Here is a 23,485-nt window from a genome sequence, read left to right as displayed (position 1 = left end):
GGGTACTTTTCGGACTGCTTGTTCTTGGTCGCCCGAAGTGCACACTATTCCTGGCCAAGAAGGCAAGAAAATTAGCAGTTTCCAGAACATCACTTAGATAAGTTGCTCTCTGTCTGGCACACAACCCCCTCCCTCAATGCGGTGTGTTTGGAAGAGGGTGCAAAGTGAAATAATTTAAGGACCCCTATTGGCTTCTGCAAATGCCAGTTGGATGTAACAGAATCAATGACCTAACTACTTGTAACACTAGGGCAACAAGCCATTCATGGAAGGTGCATTACTCAGGGCTGGTGAAGTGCTTGCACAAGGCACAGAAGATTCAGTGACTATGGTATATCTTCCAATAGCCTATGTAAGCTACTGTGTGTTTGCATGGTTGTTATGAGGAGACAGGCATCAGATTGGAAACCATAGCCTTGAAAGTCATAACCTCTGGATAATTAATTGGGCAATAAGATTAGAGAAGTTGAATATATCGCTCAAAGACTCTTATAGGGATTCATGCGACATTGGTATTGAACAAGCCACAGAATGGCAGCTGAGGCATTGGGATTGTCTAGACTTGAAAATCAGATAAGCAAAAGTAGGCTAGGTGAAGGGATCATAGCGCTACAAGGATAGTTTCTTTGAGCTGTGTGATCTAGAGCCAGCCAGAGAACTATACGAGACCTCGCGTTGTGAAGTGAGATAGAATTAATTAATGATCTCATAGTGAAGCCACCTGAAGATAACAATAATAATATTAAAATTGAATTTTACATTTGATTTAATGGATTCAAGGCTAATATTTTAAGCAATAAGGGCAATCGTAGCTCAATAGAAGGTAGAGCTAACTAGTGTGAATTGCACCAGGTAATCAGTTACGGGGATTGGTCAGAATATAGTCCAACAAAGAAAGAAAAAAAATCAAATATAGGATCCATCACTTGTGGTGAACCAAGTTCAAGTCTTCCGATGAAGGATAATTGGCCTGAAATGTTCATTTGTTTCAGGTGCTGCCGGAAGTGCTGAGTATTTTTGGCATTTACTGTTTTTTTTACAGATTTCCACTGTCAGTCATTCTTTTACATCTCATGATAATAAATTTAAAGAAAAATCATATAATTGTGCAACAAAGAATGCAAATCAGATTGTTTTAAAAAGCAATAAATGCCTAAAAGATCAATAATAATTAGATTTAAAGATCAAACAGCTAGAGATGTAAGTTTTTACATTTTCACAAGACAGGATTATAACTATAGCCTCAATCAGCTAAAGTGTGGAAATGGAAAATGAGAAAATTATAATCACCAGTGAAGTCATGCTGAACAAATTGTTGGGCTAGCTGACCAAAAAGTCCCTGGATCCTGACAAAATTCATCTGAGCAACTTAAAAGAGGCATTGATTTCAATTTTCTAAAATTCCCTACATTCTGGGAAGGTTCTATTTAATTGTAAAATGGCAGCTGTAGAAGTAGTTCTGTGGCACATCTAGTAGAGATGATACCTCATAGTTCCAACAACTTGGGTTCAAACTTGACGCCTGATGTTGCATACGTGGAATTTGCATGTTTTTGCTTTAACTGTGAGGTTTCCTACAGGTGTTATAATTTGCTTCTGCATCACAAAGACATGGGTTTAAAGGTTAATCAGTCAATGTAAATAAGTTGATTGGGATGTGAGGAGGAGAAAATTGAATGAGTTCAGAATTGGTTGAGTGTTTGATGGTCTGTGCACATTTGATGGGCTAAAGACATGTTTCCAAGCAGTTTGCATCTCTGCCTTTTTCACTAATTTTTTCATAAAAGGAAGTAGACAGAAAGGAGAAAACTGCAGGTCAGATACCTTAACGTCTGTTGTGGGGAAAATGTTAGATACAATTTGGGGAAAAGCCATGGTAATCAAACAAAGAGTTTATGAAAGAGAAATGTTTGACCAATTTATTAGGATTCTTTGAAGAAATCAAACATTCTGTGGGTGGAGTGGAGCTGGTGCATATGCTCTGATACAATTTCCAGTAACATTTGTTAAGATAGCATGTCAAAGGCGCTACAATAATGGAAAATGAAAGCAGATGTATAGAAGGTAATATTTATGTGTGGATGGAAGAGTGACTCAGTAATAAGAAATGAACATTAGACATAAATGGGTTTTCTTCAGCTTGGAAGGATGAAATAAACGATATGCCACATGAACCGTGAGGCTTCACTTTTTGAAATGTAGATAAATAAACAAGATGAAGGCCACCAAAGGTAAATTTGCTAATTTTGCTTATGATATAAAGATGGGCATGAATAAGTTGTGTAGAGGACAAGCTGAGTCCGTCAGGACAATAGAGAAAATGAAAAGACAAAGATATGGTGATTTGAGTAGAATGTGAACAATATAAAGTGGTCTATTTTGGCAGGTAAGATAGTTCGCTGTGAACAATATAAAGTGGTCTATTTTGGCAGGTAAGATAGTTCGCTGTGAACAATATAAAGTGGTCTATTTTGCCAGGTAAAATAGTTCGCTGTGAACAATATAAAGTGGTCTATTTTGCCAGGTAAAATAGTTCGCTGTGAACAATATAAAGTGGTCTATTTTGCCAGGTAAAATAGTTTGCTATGAACAATATAAAGTGGTCTATTTTGCCAGGTAAGATAGTTCGCTGTGAACAATATAAAGTGGTCTATTTTGGCAGGTAAAATAGTTAGCATATTAAAATGGTGAGCAATTGCATAGCTCTGAAATACAGAAGGAAGGATAAAAAAATGGCTTTACTTAGACAAGTAGCAAAACTGTTTCAGCATTTTTAATTATTTACATTCACTTTCTCTATTATTAATTATAAAATGCATTGATCGAATATTAATTATTCCAACAGCCCATCAGACAACTGGGGACAAATCCACCCGACATGGATTGCACCTTTGTAAGTGAAGGCATGTTGCTGAAAGCAAAAAAGACAAGAACCGATCAATCTCATGTTGGTAAGTAATAAAGGTAATGAATTATATATTTACTTTGTGATCCATTCCAGGCTAACAAGTTATGCAGAATATGCATTGTGCTTTGATTTAATTTGAAATATAAAATTCTCTAATGACTTTCAAATACCCAATATACATTTGTTCTTTCAACCAATGTATGCTGTGATTAGGTATTAGATGTGTCTCTCTTTCCCCCCCCCCCCCCCATGTGTTGAGGAGGCATAATAAGATTTATGAGGACATTTCAGCAAAAAATAAAAATATTATCCTAAACAAATAATTTCTGGGTGCGTTGTGACAACTGTATTAAGGCATTGGGTCATAATTCCCAATAACTGATGTAAGCTATAGGAACGTAGGCTGAAATATTGACAGAAGAGTTTAACTAATTTTACCTGAATGGAAAGACTTTGGGTTTGCATAAATACAGACTGTTCTGCTCAAATTGGTTGATCTTGTGATTTTACTTCACTTCGTTGCTGTAAAGCTTGGATCCTGTTGATTTTCATTTTGAAAATTAAAGTTAAACTTGTCTCAGCAGCTGTTTTATGAAACAGTGTTCCAGATTTCTTTTAACTTCTTTGCGCGAAGAAGCACTTTCTTATCAGAGTTCAAGAAATGTCACTTGTTTGGCCATCAAGTGTATTAAAGTAAGACCGGTGATCAAGTAAACTTGCGATACTCAGAGACTGCAGTTTAACTCTGAAGCCGTGACTGATAACTAGCAAGATGAATTTGGATACTAAAAATAATTATTAAAAGAGTAGCAAGTGATAAGTGATAGACCCTGGAGGGACTAATTCTTGGCCACTATTGTTTCCGTGAATGTGAATCATTTGCAGAAAGGACAACAGGAAACATGAAAAGTTTGGCAATTATACAAAATATGGAGAGAATTGTACATTGCAGAAAGTTGAGATTTGAGATGTTGATACTGGTTTAGAAATTTGTCCAAACAGTAAAGATTTTTTTTAAGTATCAAAAAATTTGGAATCAAAATGGAGAATGCTGTGAATGAAAAATTAGTAAATTGGAATGCAGCTGGAGGGAAATACTTAGAATTGTAATCATGAGGTACAGTTGCAATGAAAATGGCAAACTAAAGTAGGTTATGGCATTTAGCTCAAGTCACTAGCGAGGACAAACAGTGGTTAATCCAATTTTGACTTCATCCAGTTAAGTATACTATGATCTATTTCTGATCATAGAGTAGGTACAGTGAAGGGCAGATATCCTACTGGACATCAAATACAAAGATAAGAACAGCCTTAATTCTGGGATACTGGTTTAAAAAGTCAATGTTGAAGTAACCTTATATTTAAAGTCTTGAAAATAGATCCTAGATATCAATCTTAATTCAAGCTGAAGAACAAGGAAGTTTAAAATTATAGTACCTGTATGGTAATTTAAATTAAAAAAACACTGTCTAGTGTAATGTAACTCAATGCAAAGATAGTATAAAACTTAATGAAGGTTTTTTTTAAAATTACAAGCAGGATATAATGAATTTCAAGTTGATGAATTTATCTTTGTACAATATGACTTTTAAAGGATGATGAATGTGGAGGGAGGTGGGTCTTGATGGATGGAAGTGGTTCTATACATTTTTTATGATCATGAGTTGGAGCACAATTTGCTTGGTATTTTAAAAGCGGTGTAATTGGTTACCCATGGCTTCTTTGTGACCGGTCCTGCTCTCCACTGACATAATGGTGGTAATGATGAAGTTGGCATGAGGATTGTTGTGTTTCATAAAATAAAGCTGCTCTTGAGTGGGTAATATACCAGGAACTTTGTCTCGGGATCACTTTGAAAGTTTATTACCTATTTCCTTTTTGGCTAAAATAGGCAGACACACTTTAAATGACAGCCTCTCCGAAATGTTTGACCGTACAGCATATGGCGAATATGAATCATGTCCCCAGGAGAAGAGTCCCCAGAATGAACATGATGATGGTAATCCCTTTTTTTTTTTGCTGCTATTTTGTAAATATTTGCATAGCATACACTGGAGCAGTAAGCCATGGACATACCAATTTTTATTACAAATTTTTAATTCTTATATTGAGCAATTGTGTTAGAATTGACTTTCTCAGATAGAAAGACGTAATATTAGCAAGAATTTTCTTCAGTTCATTGCAGCTCAGGGATATATGTTGCAAAGTAATGGAAGATTCATGGATAACTGGGCATCCAATGCTCTTTATTCCAGCTCATGAATGAAGATTGACAGCACCTGCAGAACATTATAGCCAAAAAATTGTAAAATTTACCCATTTTGTGTACGTTTATTAATATCACTTAAGATATATTTATATTTAAGACATGATTATTTTTGTTTTTAGTTTTTCAAGAACCAGAGAACGTAAAAAATGAAGCTTTTAAGCAGCCTGGACAATGGTAATAAATGATTTAAATTGTTAATTCTGTATTGTTATCCATTCACAAATATTTGATAGTTTATTGTCGTGTAAGTACATTGTACAGATGCACTGAAAATTTTCCTTGCTGCAGCCTGCAGGTATGTAAAATGCAAACAACAATAAATTACCTCACAAGAGGAAAAAATATAAAAGGACAAATGTTCACAGTTTCAATTAATGCAAAACAAAAGTGATGTTGCAATAGCACAGACTGATCTTTGCTGGTCCTGGAGTAATGTCATGGTTAAGGTAATGTGGGAACGTTCAAGGGCTGATACCTGTTGGGGGAAAAAAGTATTATTGAACATAAAGTGCCAGATTTCATGTCCCTGTACCTTTTGCAGGAAAGTAGCTGTGATGAGGTTGTGACCAGGGCGATGGGGTCTTTAATGTTGTTGGCTGCTTTCTTGAGGCAGGTCTTGCTAGATATTTTCAGTGAACAGGAGATGGGTCTCTGATTATGGCTAGAATTTCCACTTTCTGGGCTAACTTGTCCATTTGTTTATCTGTTCTTGGACTCTTGAGTTTCCAAACTAGGCTGTCCACAGTGTACCTGTCTAAGTTTGATGAAGGTATTTGATGAGGTTCCAAATCTTCTCATAATGTCTCAGAAACCTGAGAAGATTAGAAAAGCATTGGAATGCATTTTGCCTCTGTGTTGGCCCCAGGAGAAGGCCTCCAATATATGGATGCCCATCAACTTGAAGCTACTAACCTTCTCCACCGCCATCTTGCCAAAGAAAACTGGTGCATGATCCCTCAGCCAGTTTAATGTGCACTGAGTGGTCAGTCAGTTCTGTCAATTTTACATTGATACTGTGTCATCATCAAAACAATATTGTCAGTCTTGGTGGAATGGCATTTTTAAAATTTCATGTCCATAACATTATACAGGATCCAAGGTTTCATTAGTGCACAAACTTATTGTTGGAGACACAGCAAAAGTACACATCCAGGCACTTTTACAATCTCCTTCATGTGTCCTTTGTCTGAGATCTCAGATTATGAAACCAAATTATTTAAATTTTGAAAGTTTTATCCTGCTGCACCATTATCACTAAACTCCCCATAGTTCATCAGAACCATGTTACTTATGAATATTGTATAAAGTATATTTAGTAAATGTATTGTTTGATATCTAGGAAAAACACCGTTTTGAATTTTCCTCACATTGAGGTGGTCCGAAACAAGGAAGAAAGGAGAAAATTGCAGGGGCATACATGCAAGGAATGTGAAGTGGTAAGTACCCTACTAGCATATGATCAGACCTCAACTTTTGGTAACTTTTTTAAATTTTCATTACTTTCCTTTTTAGGGGAAAATTTGAAAGGGTAATTGTCATCTTGCAAAATGGCAGATGTTAAAATTAATATTTTGCATCTTTTCTTAATGACAGATGCAACACAGATACTCCCCGACTTGTGACCTATGCGACTTATGTCCATTTGCACATACAACTGAAAATTTGTTTTTTTAAGAAAAAATATAAAGTTTACGAGGTTTACGTTGTTTTTGACAAACAATAACAGGGATGCAGGGCATGCAAGAGCCAGAATGTGCATACTTACCTTGTTGGTCGGCTTTCTGGGGTCCATAAGCTGGGCTCAGCCATCTTGATTCCTGTGCACGTGCACGAGTCTTTGGTTTGGGGCATTTGCAGTCGCGTACTGGAGTTCAGTTGGCGCGTGCACAAGAGTTAAGGGCACAAATTCAGTATTGTTAGGACGCTTAACTCTTGCATATGCGCCAACCAAGCTCCAATATGCGAACCCACCGCACATACGCACAGGAATAAAGATGGCCATGTTCAGCCTGCGGGCCCCGTGATGCCGACTAACAAGGTAAGTACACAATTCTGACATATGTCCATTCCGAGATACGACCGATCCTTCAGTCTAAATTACAGCCGTAAGTCAGGGAGAACCTGTATTACAAATTACAAATGAGCACTATGGTCCAAACAATCCAGTTCAACTAGAACAGCTTCTTGTGTTGTGCCTTTAACATAGCTAAGTGTTCATGAATACATTATCAACAAATATTGATACCATTGATTTAATTGAGGATGGAAGCTATTGACAAGACATTCCAAAGCTTGGGATCTTAGTGGTTGAAAGTACAGGTCCCATTAGTGAGTGGTTACATTTGACATGCTTGAAAAAACTAGAATTAGAGATAAATAGATATCTCGACAGTTGCTAGCCTGCAAGAAATTAGATGGAAAGATGAGAGCATGAAAGATTTAGACAGGAAGGGATGGAAGAGATGAATGAAAACTAATGCATTTTAGTTCAGGAGGAGCCAGTGTAGGTTACTAAGTAGGAATTAAATTAAGTGCAGTGAACACTTTGATAATCTCACATTCACAAACAATAGAATAAGGGAGGAAGGCCAGGAGCTTAGTAGGAACAATCATGTCCCCACCCATGACAAGATGAGTGAGTGACTACTGTACTGAGGTGATAATGGAGTCAGATATTGACATAGAAGTTGAGTTAGGTCAGTGGTTCTCAACCTTTTTCTTTCCACTTTAAGTATTCCCTATGCCATCGGTGCTCTGGGATTAGTTGGGGATTGGTTAAGGTGGTATGTGAGTGGGAAAGGAAGGTTGAAAATCACTGCTCTAGACCCAATTGTTACTGAAATATTTTTCTTGAGAAAAATTGTCATTGGCTCATTTCCTTTGGAGTTATGAAATAGTGCACATAACGAGTCAATTAGGTACGATTAAAACAGTGGTTTTCAAACTTTTTCTTTTCACCCACATGCCACTTTAACCAATCCCTTACTAATCCCAGAGCATCTATGGCATAGGGAATGCTTGAAGTGGTATGCGAGTAGAAAGAAAAAGGTTGAGAACCACTGAGTTAGATGATCATAGTGCTGGCATAGAAATGTGATATGAAGCTCACCACTGGGTTAAATATTTCACCAAAATTGTAAATGTATTTCAGATTTATTGTCAGACTACATACATGATGGGGGAGGGGGGTCGTCACATGATGAGGTAGAGTCAGGAAGTGGAAATCCGATTCTCCTGGGAATTTGTTTAATTGGTAAAGAGACCAAAACCAGAGTACTGGAAACTGTTTAAGAACAAACAGTATTTTTTCGATGTCACAAAAGAGGGGGAAAAACATTGCCAGCCTGAGGTGAAAACACCAAGAAAAACAAGGGCAAGAAGAAAGGTCTACCACACAGATGAATCCAGGCACTGTGGCACGAGCTCCTATTTGAACGATAGGGGCTCCTAAGGCTGCTATTAAACGGTCTGCAGCACCATACCCGCTGCAGTTACGGAGAGATGCCGACACGGATTAAGCAATACTGTGCACGTGCGAGCAGCCGCGCATGCACAGAACTAAAGAGTATGAAGAAGTTGGTGGGGAAAGTAGCCTTTTTGAAACGCTACCAACAGAAGGAAAATATGAGACTCAACTTCAGGCCAGTGATAAAGGTGAAGGATGAAGAAGAAGAAATAATACAACCTATTGCTACTAAAAGAGGTAGCAAACTTACAACGCAAGTAAGACCACAGGGTTAAGTATTGAAGCATTACTGTTAGTCAGAAAGTTGAGGCAAGTAAGATTGGATATTAAAAAATCAGATTTAAAAAATGAAGAAATATTATGAAATAATGAATAGAATGCCAAAAAGATTTGAAGATCTGGAGGAAAGAATAAAAAATGTGGAATTTGGTTTGGAAATGGTTCAGGACAGAATGGATAAAATGGAGAACTCAACGGATCCACTTGCTGCTGTCAATAATTTGTCACCTGACCCTGGTGGTGCGAGTCTTGTGGCACCTATACCTCTTTCTTGGTGGTAGCAACGAGAACAGAGCATGTGCTAGGTGGTGTGGATCCTTGATGATTGCTGCTCCTCTCTGACAACAGTGCTCCCTGTAGATGTTCTTGAAGTTGGGGAATGTTTTGCCTGTGATGTCCTGGGCTGTGTCCACTACCTTTTGCAGAGCTTTACGTTCAGGGTTATTGGTGTCCCCATATTAGTCCATGATGCAGCTGGTCAGCACACTTTCTATCACACATCCATATAAATTCGCCAGGATTTCCAATGTCATACCTAACCTCCGCAAACTCCTGAGTAAGTAGAGACACTGACTTGTTTTCTTTATGGTGCACTTAGTGTGTTGGGTCCAGGAAAGATCTTCCAAGATTGGTTGTGCCAAATGATTGATATTTAGGTCAAAAAAAGCCAAAGATGACTAAAGCAAGGAGACTTTTTATAATAAAAATCACAAAAGTACTGAAAGAACTCAACAGGTCACGCAGTGTCTGGGAAAGAAACTTGAGATGAGAAATTTCAGTTCTCTCGGTTGACTGAATAAACTAGATTTTTCTTCTCTAAGCAGAGAAGGAAAAGGAGTGATTTGATACTGTTTAGAATCATCAAAGCTTAGGACAGAATGAATAAACAGATGCTGTTTATTAGCAGATAGGTTCAAGAACTTGGAGAAAAATGTCACTAAAACCTATCATAGAAAGGTAATATAGAATGAATTTGTAATTCAAGGTTCAGATGGTAATGAATTCTAATTTATTATCTTTATTTCAGTATTATGCAGATCTTCCAGAAGAAGAGAGATTGAAAAAATTGGCAAATTGCTCCAGACATAGATTTCGGTATATTCCCCCAAACACACCCGAGAACTTCTGGGAGGTGGGGTTCCCTTCCACGCAAACCTGTGTTGATAGAGGTGAGGAAGTACCGACTTGCTTAATCAAGTTTTAATGGATTTCCTTTATGATTAGATTTTATTTTTAGATTTTCCCTATTTGCTTTAAGGCTAGTGAGTGAATCCTTGAAGTTGACAAGTAATTTTCAGAAAATTTTGGCTTTGCCTTATTTTAGAACTTCAGGTCTTGAGTTGATGTACATTCACAGCATTGGCAAACTGACAGGTGTAGCCAGATCTCAAGTGCCCAGATCAGTATCTTAAACACAATTGTCATGTTTCTGTGGCCAATCACCTTCATCACTGCAAAGCTTCTGTAATGTTCGGCTATTCAATTTTATTTGAAGCCAGGAGTCTGTTCAGAACTCAAATTCAGCAATTAAAGAGAAGGGGCTATGAAGTTGGATTGCAGAGGGCAATTTAGGAGAGAATTTTAGGAATTAATATTCCGCCACGCTGAATAATCTACTGAAAGGAGAAAGTGTAATGTGGTCATAATTCTTGTCTTGGTACCAAGACTAAATTGCATTGGGAAATCTACAAAAAAATCTCTGCCATTAATCTGAGAAATATTTTGCAAAAGTCATGTTTGGTCCACTTCATAAGGTTTGTACAGCATCTTTATAAAGTCAGAACATGAAAACAGTCCCTTCAGCCCAACTTGCCTATGTCAACCAAAATGTCCCACTGATACTAGTCCCACCTTCCTGCATTTGGCCCATATCCCTCTAAATCCATCCTATCCAGATGACCATCCAATTTTTTTCTTAAACATTGCAGTAGTACCTGCTTCAACCACCTCCAGCAGCCCGTTTCATATACTTACCACTTTCTGCGGGGGGCGGGGGGGGCGGGGAGGGGGGGGGAGTCCCACCTTGGGTTCCTGTTAAATCTCTCCCCCTCATGTCCTCTGGTTACCAATTCCTCTACTCTAGGCAAAAGACACTGTGTTCACCTGATCTATTTTTCTCAAATTTTGTACACCTGGGTGAAATAACCCCTCACCTGCCTTGCTGCACTCAAATGAATAAAACCCATGGCTGCTCAACCTCTCCTGGCCACTTCCTTTTAAATCTCCTGTGCATAAACATCTTTCCTGCAGTACGGTGACCTGGGGTCTCACCAACATTTCATTCAACTGCAACAACTCTTCCCAACTTCTATACTCAGAAGCCTGATTAATGAAGACCAATGTCCTGAGAGCCTTTTTCACCTCCCTATCTACGTAATACCACTTTCAGGGTACTGTGTTCCTGTATATCTAGAACTCTCTGCTTAGCAACACATCCCAGATCCCTACCATTTACTGTGTTGGTCCTGTTCACAATAAACCTCCCAAAATGCAAAATCTAGCATTTTTCTGCATTAAATTCCATCAACCAATCCTCTGCCCAACTGGTGAATCATTGGCAATTGTCTTCACTGTCTAAAATATTAGACAATTTAGTGTCATCTGCAAACTTGCTAATTATTTCATGTATATTTTTATCTAAATCATTTATGTAGATGAGAACAACAATGGATACAGCACTAAACCCTACGGCACACTATTCGCCACAGTCCTCCAGTCCAAGAAACAGCCTTTACACATCATTCTCTGCTTTCTTTCAATGAACCCATTTTCTAGCCAGTCCACAATCTCACCTTCCAGAGCACCCTTCTGTGTGGAATCCTAATGAATGCCTTGTTAAATTCCAAGGCTCTGTCCATGTCAACTTTATTGGCCACATCTCTAAAAAATACACATTTGTGAGACATGATGTTCCAATTAGAAAACTGTGCTGACTATATCCCTAATCAGCCTTTATCCCTCTAAGTGTATGTATATATTCTCCCTCAGAATACTCTCTGATGTAGTTCACAAGCTTTTCCCTGCAGCTCTTGTTGAAGAGGCACAGATTTTCCACCCTTCATCTTCTAGCACATCACCTGTGTTTAATGATGACTCAAAAATCTCTGGCAAGGCAGCTGTGATTTCCCCTCCAGCTTCCCTCTGATCAAGCCCAGGAGATTTATCTACCTTCATGCACATCAGGACTTTCACTCCTTCCTCAACTGTAATACTAACTGTTCTCAAGACTCTTCGATTAACTGCCCCAAATATTCCAATCCTCGTGTCTCTCCACAAAAAAGAGTCATGTTTATTAAATGTGACAGATTAAAACATCTTGTATCCAGTAGAATTGTAAGTGTAGGAAAGTTCAGGAAGTTATTCAGTCCATAATGTATGCCAGCTCACTCTTCTACTCACTGTTCATCACTGAATCTTGCCTGTTTTAAGTGTTTACTCTTCCTAAAGAAAGAAAGCTTTGCATTTATATAGCAATGATCAAGACCTTGAGAACTCTTCAGTTATTGCAGCCAACTTGCAGAAACAATTCTGAAATACTGACTGGATGATGGGTTTCAAGTAATGTTGATGGTTAAGTACTAATGGTACAATAGCATTGCGTTAACCACTATTCACCATGTTGATCTGATCAGTTAGGGATATTGGTGGAGAAAGGGCAGATGCACTTTAACCTGAGTAAATGTGAGGTATTGCACTTTGGGAGATGAAATGTAAGGGAATAACTTATAGTTAGTGGCAGAACGCTTAACAACATTAATGTACAGAGGGATCTAGGGGTCCATGTTCATAGATCCCTGGAAGTATCTATTTCAACTACGTAGAGTAGGTATATAGAATGCTTGACATGATTACTCAGGGCATTCAGTTTAAGGGTAAGGAAATTATATTGCAGCCATATTAAATTTAGTCATACACATGGTAACAGGCCCTGTTTGGCCCATGAGTTCGTGCCGCCCAATTACACCAAATAGACCTACAACCCTCTGTACGTTTTTGAAAGGTGTGAGGAAACCAGAGCACCCGGAGGAAACCCATGCAGACATGGAGAATGTATAAACTTTACAGCGCAAGATTCAAACCCCGGCACTAACCGTTACGCTAACCGTTCCGCCCTTTGGTTAGGCCTCAGTTAGAGTAGAGTTTGCATTTCTGATCCCTCATAACAGGAAGGACATGGAAGATTTAGAAAGAGTTCAAAAGAAATTTACTTGGATAATGCCTGGATTAGAAGCTATGAGCTATAAGAGAGATTGGACAGACCAGTGTGGTTTATCTCTGGAGCATCAGAGACTGAGGGGAGTCCTGATAGGTTTATAAAATTCCAAGAAGTTAGAGGGTAGAACCTTTTTCCCAGGGTAAAAATCTCAGGTGCTGGGGGGCATATGTTTAAGGTGGGGGGGGGCAAGTTTAGAGAAGAGATGTAAGGGGAAAATTATTTTTTTCATGAGTTGTAAGTGACCAGAGTGAGCTGCCAAGGGTAGTGGTGGAAGCTGATATAATAGTAGTGTTAAAGTGGCTTTTTAGATGGGCACGGGGAATGGAGGGGTGTGGATCATATAATTTGTCATCACGTTCAGGGTAGACATCATGGGCTGAAGCCCCTGTTCTACGTTCTAAATCAAGTTCATCGAGCCTGTTTTAACAGCTGACTATGTTTTACTTTTCAGGTTATATAAAAGAAGAGAGCACACCATGCCAGCGACCAAGACGAAGACGCCCTTATAATCCAACATTTTTACTGAGGGACAAAGAGCAGAATTTAACTTAGGCTTCCAAGCATAAGGCAACCTTAAAAATAAAAATCCACCTTGAAGAAAGTGTCTTAAACTTCAAATCTTATCAGCCAAAAGACAGGCTTATTAGAGCAGCTGGTCAGATGTAGCTTGTTTTTGTACACTTGTTATTTAAATTATGATTATTTTCACCTGTTTATTAAGTGGAAACTTTTACATTTGCACATGATGCATAAGGTCTGGTGCTATTTATTGCACTGGATAATTATGCCCTTAAATGTGTATACCATATATAATTGTAAATATATGAACATTTGGATGTGTGATATTAAATGAGATTTGTGATGAAAATTTGATAATTGTAATAACAACTCATCAACATCGAACAAATGAAAAGCTAATATGGTCCTGAATGCCAGTTCATTTCATAGAATAAACTTCATTGCAAAAAAACAAGATAAGCTCAGTTAGCACATTGATAACTTGCAGCTTATGCAGTCCTTTGGTTTGGCCTGAATTGTCCATTTGATGCCTGGATATGACTGACACACTTAATTTTGGTTTGGAGCCTCCTTGTTCAACTCGCAACAAGAGAGAACATGCAACTAGGTTCCTGTCCTTTATTTCAATGCAGTGTATCTTGTGAGAAAATGTCATTTTGGGCGATCAGATGACAGGGAATAATGGCCCAGCTGGGACGAATGTCATCCCAGACTTCACTATTTGGACTGTTGCATGGAATGGCAGAACACTCTGCAGTCACTTGGTTAAGATATGGAGGGTAATTGGTATGTATGGAATTTTGTCCCAGTGGAGGGAATGAAAAAAAAGTCACCAAATGAAAACTGTGTAAGAGGAGTTGTTGGTGATTGATCAAACAATAAGAAGGTAAAGGTTAAGGATGATGCTTTTTTTTTATATTTTGGGTGTTTTTTTCAAAAATTTTAGTAACATTTTAAATATACAATATATTAAGCTTTTTCTCATAAACACAACAAACAAAAGTCTTCTCCTCCACACATACAGATCCATTCACTGTCAGAACTTACATATATTTTAAGTATATAGAGTACAGTTAGGGAAACTGTTTTGTATATATAGTTACCTTTATACCTTTTTAATACTGTATTTGGGGCCCTTAATGGTCATACCTTTACAAAAGTATCATTTTTACTTTGTTATGTGTAATTTTTTTCCCATAGATATATACAGCTGTTCACTTCTGCAGTCCATTGTGCTGTAAGTAGAGGGGAGTCGGACAAGATGAGGTGTGGGTTATAGCGAGAAAGCTATTATATTTGAGAGATTGAATAAATCTGTTTCTAATTTTTTTACGTTCCATAAGTTGGCTTTCAGAAACTGGCTGCCAGTATCCCAATAGAATGCAACATCTTTTGGATATTTCAAAATATAACCCTGGGGTAAATACTTTCACATTGCTCATTAGCACTGGAAATGATGCATCACATCTGCTCATCATACACTAGATAAAAAAAGCTATGCTACCTGAATGATCTAGGTAAGCACCTCAATGAATTGAAACAGAAACAAGCAAACACGATGCTGCTTAACATCATCAATAAAAATACAGAAGTTTCAGCTTTTAAACATTACATGGTTAAAAGGGTTGAGAATGCACCAATAGTGGCTGCTCAAGGAAATTTTAAATGTATCACTGACTTGGACATCTAAGATATTGCCAAGTTTTTTTTTCCCATAATCCCATTTCATCTACCTTCTATAGTTAAGAGTAAAATATAATTGCTAAACAATTTCCAATGGCACTGAGCTGCTCCAAACTGGATTTGACTTAATTGGATCATGCACAATATTTGAGTCATTTTTAGATGGTCACATTTTAAACAACGAATTTAAATTTGGCTTTGTAATACATAGTTTGTTTTGTTAGTTGGAATTGAGTCTTAGACAAAATTATTTGACCACAAGAGCCAAAACATTCTTAGCACCTTCACAGATCTGCCAATCTATTCAGATGTTTTCACAGCCATAATTTTCCACTTCACCCCAGCATCTCTGCCGCTGCTTATTTATGGATACCTGCACTCATTCCACCTTTGTTATCTCTTTAATTTTTTTAAAAAGCACAAAGAACAGCATTCATACTTTTGCTAGTGGAAAATGTGTCAGAAATTAACTTTCAGCCAGCAGTGTCAAGGTAAATGGTTAAGAGAACTCGCCACTGATATGCCATCTGGTGGCACTTTGTGAAACTACAACCATTTGTTAACGTACTCAATGAAAGCAAATTACTCAAGAGTCCTAGAAATGTGGAATAAAAACAAAATCCCAAATACACTCATCAAGCTAGGTAGTATCTGTAGAGATCGAAGCAATTAACATTTCAACTTGATGACCATTCATAGCCATTGTTTTTATTTCAGCTATATTTTTCTGGAGGCTCCCATCTGCCCGACAATTTTGGGTGTTCTTGTTTAGTTAGTTGAAAACCTCAGGATAGGGCATAGAGCTATATTTTGGGGCTGGTGTTCATAGTGTCAAGTGTGTATTTGCTATCTCTGCTGACAAGAGTCAGTCCATGACCAAAAACTATCTCACTGCTGAAGCAAATATGGTTTATTTTTTACAAAATACTTGTGCATGATACTGATGTGACCCTTCCCATCTGCCATATACTCTGGTGTTTGTATTACCTATACATAACAGCACAGATTGTGAATTGTTAGTTGTCAAATTTCTTCTGCTTTTTCAATCATTTCAAAGGAACTTTGTTTAAAGCCAATTGTGCCTTTCCCAAAGATCCATGGAAATTTTTTTCAGTTGTATCAAAGAAATATCTCAACCCCTTTAAAATTTAATTATCACAATCCCTGTTTATTTCAAACTCACACTCTTGAAACTCTGCAAACTACTTAATTTGAGATGAAAGTTGGCTCTCACACATCTCCCTTAAGCAATTGGTTTGTGTGAGACAGGTATCAAATTGATGTGGTTGAAGCCAAATCTGAGTTTGTACTTGGGTTATTTTCTGAAGACCTGGGAACATCTTCTCCGACAAAGAAAATGACAATTGACTCAAAAGTGAAAAACTCTAGAGATTGCCTCTGAGAATGAAACCCAACAGACAAAAGGTGATCTTGGATAGGAGGAATGGTGTGAATTGATTGGGGGGAGGGTTAAGTGTAGCTCTGTGGCGGCTCACCACAAGCTTGTAAGCCACGGGGCGGGGCAGCCGGCCAAAATGGTGCCGTCAGGGGATTCCCTTCCTTCCAGCTCGGGGCTCAGAAACCCGCGCTTGCAGACCACGTGACACCTGTATGACGTCAGCACCCTTCAGCGCAGTTCACAGCCAGGTCCGGGCTTGGAGTATAAGTGCAGCCCAGCAGCCTGCAATAAACTAGTCTGCTCACTGAGCTCAACCCATCTGGTTGTGTGTGTTATTACAGGATCAGTGTAGCCGCTGCTACAATTGGTGACCCCGACTGGTTCAAACGTCTTTGAACCCATCATGAGCGACCCTGGGATCAGCGCTATAAACTCTGAATTCTGGGTTCAGGAGCTGGAGGCCTGGTTCGTCCACGTGGAGGCCCAGTTTCACCTCCGCCGGATTTCGTCCCACACGACCAATTTCTACCATGTGGTCACTGCCCTGAACCAGGCCACCGCCAGCCGTGTGCTGCACCTTGTTCAGCACCCACCCGCCGAGGACAAGTACGAGACTATCAAGCGAGTGCCTACCGAGTCCCTCAGACTATCCAGACACCAGCGTGCTGCTCGGGTGCTGCACATCGACGCCCTGGGGGATAGGTCCCCAATGGAACTGATGGACGAGATGCTCACATTCATAGGTGAGCACAGCAAATGCCCACTTTTCGAGTGCGTCTTCCTCGAACATATGCCCGGGGACATCCTCCCGCTGCTGGTTCAGGAGAGCTTCACTGACCCAAGGAAGGTCACCCAGAAGGCCCAAGAGCTATGGTTCGCACGATTCTTGGAAGGATCAGTGGTCCAGCAGGTCACAAGACACAGGCACGACCACACCAAGCCCGCCCCTAGTGCTGCAGTAGAGCACCTGACCCCTGCAGGGGCTCCCAAGTGCATCATCAAGGCCACAGCATCTGCTTCAGGCCTCTGCTTCTACCACCAGTGCTGGGGAGCCAAAGGTCAGAAGTGTCATCAGCCCTGCTCGTTCCAGGGAAATGACCAGGTTGGCCACTGTTAATTGCTGCAGTGGCTGGCCAAGAACACAGCCTTCTCTACCTGCGGGACTCAGTCAGCGGCCAGCGGTTCCTCATTGACACTGGAGCCCAGATCAGCATCATACCAGCCACGGCCATCGAATCCAGGAACCGATCTTGTGGACCTCCCCTCTGTGTGGCCAACGCAATGGCAATCCTGATGTATGGAGACAAGACAGTCCTCTTCCAGATAACCCAACTGAATTTTGCGTGAAGGTTCACCGTTTCACCCCTCCCGACTGTCATCCTGGGTGCAGACTTCCTGCTCGTACATGGGCTTCTGGTGGACATTCGAGGTAGGCGCCTGGTGAATGCCTGTACCTTCCAGGTCGTTTGCCTCGACACCTCCCGCTCAGAGCAACCGCAGATGGCCATCATCAGCACGCCCAGAGACGAGTTCCAGCAGATCCTGGATGAGTTGCCAACACTCCTCAAGCCACAGTTCTCCACTGCCTCGCCACATCCCCACCCAGGGCCCGCCGGTTCACACCAAGGCACCCCGGCTCCCGCCTGACAAGCTCCAGGTAGCGAAGGAGGAGTTTTCATTCGGCAGTCCGACAGCCCGTGTCCCTTACCACTCCACCTGGACCCGAAAGCCCCTAGTGGCTGGCATCCCTGCAGAGACTATTGACGGCTCAACGAGGCAACTGTTGTTGACCGTTACCTCAGCCCTCAAATCCAAGATTTTACGGCCAACCTGCACGATGTGAGGGTCTTCTCCAAGGTTGTCCTGGTGCGCGGATATCACCAGATTCCGGTGCACCCTGAGGACATACCCAAGACGGCCATCATCACCCCCTTTGGTCTGTTCGAATTCCTGCGCATGCCGTTTAGGCTCAAGAACACTGCTCAGACCTTCCAACGTCTCATGGACTCTGTGGGCAGGGACTTGGATTTCATCCTTATGTATTTGAATGACATCCTTGTCACCAGAAAGGACCGTGTGCAACACAAGGCCCACCTACCTGCCCTTTTCTCCCGGCTGTCCGACTTCGGCCTTACCATCAACCCAGCCAAGTGCCAGTTTGGGAAAGAGTCCATGCAGTTCCTGGCCCATAACATCACAGCCGAAGGACCTATGACCGCCACTGTGAAGGTTGCCACCGTCAGGGAGTTCCCACGTCCGAACAGCCTCAAGGGGCTGCAGAAGTTCGTGGGTATGATCAACTTTTACAATTGCTTCAACCCAGGAGCTGCTCACATCACGCAGCCAAGCACAACGCTCGCTTGGAACCCAGAAGCCTGCACCGCATTAGAGGCCACCAAGGACGCCCTCGCGAAGGCCGCCATGCTCGCCCACCCGCACACCGACCTGCATATGGCACTCTGTCGATGCCTCTGCCACAGCAGTCGGTGCCATCCTGCGGCAGCAGGTGAATGGGCATTGGAAGCCTCTGGCGTTCTTCAGCCACCTGCTCCGCCTGCCAGAACGCAAGTATAGAGCCTTTGACTGCGAGTTACTGGGCATGTACCTGGCGGTGCGGTATTTCCGCTATTTCTTTGAGGGGAGGACTTTTACCATCTTCACTGACCACAAACCCCTCACCAAGGCACTCACGATGGCAAAGGATCCCTGGTCGGCCCGCCAGCAGTGTGACCTCTCCTTCATGTCAGAGTTTACCACTGACATTCAGCACAAGACGGGGAAGGACATTGTGGTTGCCAATGCACTCTTGCGACCAGCCATCTGCGCGCTGACGCCTGGCCTTGACTTCAACCAGCTCGCTCGGGACCAGGAAGCTGATGAGACGAGGGCCTTCAAGACCGCCATCATCGGCCTGCGGTTCCGAGACATCCCGACTCTGAGCGGCAAAGGCACCATCCTATGCGATATCTCCTTGGGCACCCCTCGGCCAGTGGTTCTGCAGCAGTGGTGCAGGCAGGTCTTGCGTCACATCCATGACCTTTCACATCCATCCATCAGGTCTACAGTCCGGATGGTGGCCAAACGGTTCGTATGGCATGGGCTGCAGAAGCAGATCGCGGGCTGGGCCAGAACATGCACCCATTGCCAGACATCCAAGGTGCACAGGCACACCAGGGTGCCCGTACAGGAGTTCGAGCACGTCCGGGAATGGTTCAGCCACATTCACAACATCGTTTTCTGGGGCAACCGTTACTTCTTTATGATGGTGGACCGCACCACTCGCTGGCTCGAGGCGATCCCAATGCCAGACACCTCCACTGACTCCTGCTCCCGAGCCCTGTTGTATGGTTGGGTCGCCTGGATCAACATCCCGGCTCACTTCACAAGCGATCGGGGCGCCCAGTTCACATCTGCACTCTGGGCACAGCTCGCCAACAGGTTGGGAAAACAGCTACACCGAACCATGGCCTACCACCAGCAGGCCAATGGACTGGTCAAACATCTGCACCGCCACCTTAAGTCGGCACTCGTGGCCCACCTCACCAGTCCCAACTGGACGGACGAACTGTCTTGGGTGATCCTGGGCATCCACTCCACTCCCAAGGAAGATCTGCAGGCGTTATCAGCTGAGCTGGTCTATGGTGCACAGCTGGCACTACCTGGTGAGTTCGTCAACCCACCTCACAATCACCAGCGGTCGCCGCATGAACTACTTCCTCACCTCAGGGCGCACTTGGACTCCTTTGAACCCCCACCACCACCCAGGCATGGCACCCGCCCAACTCATGTTCCTGCGAGCTGCTTTCCACGGAGTTCGTTTTCTTTCAGTGGTGCCTGACCACAACACCTCTGCAGCAACCATATGAGGGGCCATACAGGGTTATACAGTGTTCCGGCTCGACGTTCACACTGGACTTGGGTGGCAGGGATGAGCTGTTTACCGTGGACAGGCTGAAGCCAGCGCACCTCGATCCCACTGAGCCCATGGTTGTTGTCCAGCCCAAGAAGTGAGGCTGCCTGGCAAAAAAGGATATGGGCGCCGGTTCTGGGGGGGTCTGTGTGGCTGCTCACCACAAGGCAGGCGAACCGGCCCCGCTTGTAAGCCACGTGGCGGGGCTGCTGTCCAAAATGACCCAGCATTCCTCCGCAGCATTCAACCGCCTGGTACTAATGCCAACAGCTTTGTGCAGGCTTAAAATGGCTTGTTAAAGGAGCTGTTTTATTGAAAATCCTGTAACTGCGGGGTCTGTGCTGATAGTAGCTTTGAGGGGGTTGCACACTCCAGGGGAGCAGCAGACCAGTATAGGGCAACAGAAACAGGGAGAACCCCTCCAATGAGAAAGAAAAGCATAGGAGACCCTAATGGACAGGGACCACCACAGTGGACTGGCGAGGGGATCAGCGGCAGAAGGATTCACACAGGCTATGGAGCTGATGGTGACTTGTGGTCAAAGGACCCACACAGGCTGCTCACGGGATATTTGAACTGGGATTCAAGAGGGTGCTGAGGGCAAGAAGGGTTTCCAAACGTTCTCGACCACTGAAATGCTTCCTGATTGTATCGGAGATTTGGTTCTGGAGCTTGGGTTGCCAATAGATACAGTTGGGAACTGGGGCTGCAGAGGTTGAGGGAGCACTGGAAGCGAATTGACGAAGTGTTCCTGAATGGAACTCTTGCTTCTCCCTCTCTTATTGGGGGTGCCAGGCAATTTCAATTCCACAGGAAGGGTAGCAGTCCTTTCCCATTTCCAGTGCACTTGGACAGCTTTGCAACTTGGTTTGATAAATGCCAAGTTTTTTATTTTTAGCTTTTAGCCCATCAACAGCTCTGTTCAACAAGAATAATGGTCCTTTGTCACTGTATTTCCTATTCCAAAAAAAAATGGGTTGCTTACACTGTTCCAGGAGGGAATCAGAAAACTAGTGACCAATGGAAGTACTTGGAAACAAATAGATCTTCAGAAATACTAGACCACCAGTATGTTGACAACTAAGCTTTTTACCTTGTTCTTCCTCATAGAAGTAGTGTTGCTGATCCATTATTGCACAATTTTCATTTTTTTTTAAATTTTTTTTATTTTTCACACCATAAACCACATTGACCATGATACATACTTTTTCCTTTTCAAATATATACAGTGCCATTTTCTCCCCCCCCCCCACCTTCCCTCCTCCCATCCCACCCTCCCTACCTCCCCCCCCCCATCCATTTAAAGTACAAAATCTAGGATACATTAAACCAGTCAAACAATGCTGTCATTCAATAAGAATAAACAAGAAATTCCACAGAGTCAATTCTTTTCATTTCCTTCTCCTTTCGTTAATTTAGGTAGTGAATGTCCCCGGTAGGTTTTCTCTATTGTGTTTCATGTAAGGCACCCATATTTGTTCAAATATTTCAATATTCTTTCTTAAACTATATGTTATTTTTTCTAATGGAATACATTTATTCATTTCTATATACCATTGTTGTATTTTCAAATTATCTTCCAATTTCCAGGTTGACATAATACATTTTTTTGCTACGGCTAGAGCTATCTTAACAAATATTTTTTGTGCACCATCCAAATCAATTCCAAATTCTTTGTTTTTTATGTTACTTAGAAGAAAGATCTCTGGATTTTTTGGTATATTGTTTTCTGTAATTTTATTTAATATTTGGTTTAGATCTTCCCAAAATTTTTCTACTTTCTCACATGTCCAGATTGCATGAATTGTTGTTCCCATTTCTTTTTTACATCGAAAACATCTATCAGATACTGTTGGGTCCCATTTATTTAACTTTTGAGGTGTAATGTATAGCCTGTGTATCCAGTTATATTGTATCATACGTAACCTCGTATTTATTGTATTTCTCATCGTTCCAGAACATAACTTCTCCCATGTTTCCTTTTTTATCTTTATATTTAAATCTTGTTCCCATTTTTGTTTAGTTTTACCATTTGTTTCCTCATTCTCCTTTTCTTGCAGTTTAATATACATATTTGTTATAAATCTTTTGATTACCATTGTATCTGTAATCACATATTCAAAGTTACTTCCCTCTGGTAACCTCAGACTGCTTCCTAATTTGTCCTTCAAGTAGGATCTCAATTGGTAATATGCCAGCGCTGTATCTTGAGTTATATTGTATTTATCTTTCATTTGTTCAAAGGATAATAATCTATTTCCTGAAAAACAATTTTCTATTCTTTTGATCCTTTTTTCTCCCATTCTCTAAAGGAAAGGTTATCTATTGTAAAAGGGAGTAACTTATTTTGCGTCAATATTAGTTTTGGTAATTGATAATTTGTTTTATTCCTTTCTACATGAATCTTTTTCCAAATATTGAGTAGATGATGTAATACTGGAGAACTTCTATGTTGTACCAATTTTTCATCCCATTTATATAATATGTGTTCAGGTATCTTTTCCCCTATTTTATCTAATTCTAATCTAGTCCAATCTGGCTTTCCCCTTGTTTGATAAAAATCTGATAGGTATCTCAATTGTGCGGCTCTATAATAATTTTTAAAGTTTGGCAGTTGTACGCCTCCTTGTTTATACCATTCTGTTAATTTATCTAGTGCTATCCTCGGTTTCCCCCCTTTCCATAAAAATTTCCTTATTATTTTCTTTAACTCCTTGAAGAATTTCTCTGTCAAGTGTATTGGCAATGCCTGAAATAGGTATAATATCCTTGGGAAAATGTTCATTTAAATACAGTTTATCCTTCCTATTAGTGTTAATGGTAAATCTTTCCAATG

The 23,485-nt window shown here is 41.1% G+C and overlaps 1 protein-coding gene across 3 annotated transcripts in view; it reads left to right on the top strand.

The window, feature by feature from the left end:
* The window catches only part of rbbp8 (retinoblastoma binding protein 8), a 116,834-nt gene extending 102,261 nt beyond the window's left edge, over positions 1-14,573 (top strand). For all 3 annotated transcript variants that reach the window (XM_069921091.1, XM_069921090.1, XM_069921092.1), the window contains exons 15-20: positions 2,846-2,951; positions 4,800-4,907; positions 5,297-5,351; positions 6,517-6,613; positions 9,950-10,091; positions 13,590-14,573. In XM_069921091.1, coding sequence (XP_069777192.1) covers positions 2,846-2,951; positions 4,800-4,907; positions 5,297-5,351; positions 6,517-6,613; positions 9,950-10,091; positions 13,590-13,690 — 609 coding nt within the window. In that variant the 3' untranslated portion in view covers positions 13,691-14,573. The remainder of the gene's footprint in view (positions 1-2,845; positions 2,952-4,799; positions 4,908-5,296; positions 5,352-6,516; positions 6,614-9,949; positions 10,092-13,589) is intronic.
* Positions 14,574-23,485: the final 8,912 nt, after the last annotated feature.

The sequence above is a fragment of the Narcine bancroftii genome, chromosome 2 (assembly GCF_036971445.1).
Source record: "Narcine bancroftii isolate sNarBan1 chromosome 2, sNarBan1.hap1, whole genome shotgun sequence".
In the NCBI taxonomy this organism is placed as follows: Eukaryota; Metazoa; Chordata; class Chondrichthyes; order Torpediniformes; family Narcinidae; genus Narcine; species Narcine bancroftii.
Note: the sequence above shows the minus strand (reverse complement) of the source record. Positions and strands in the feature narration are given on the sequence as shown.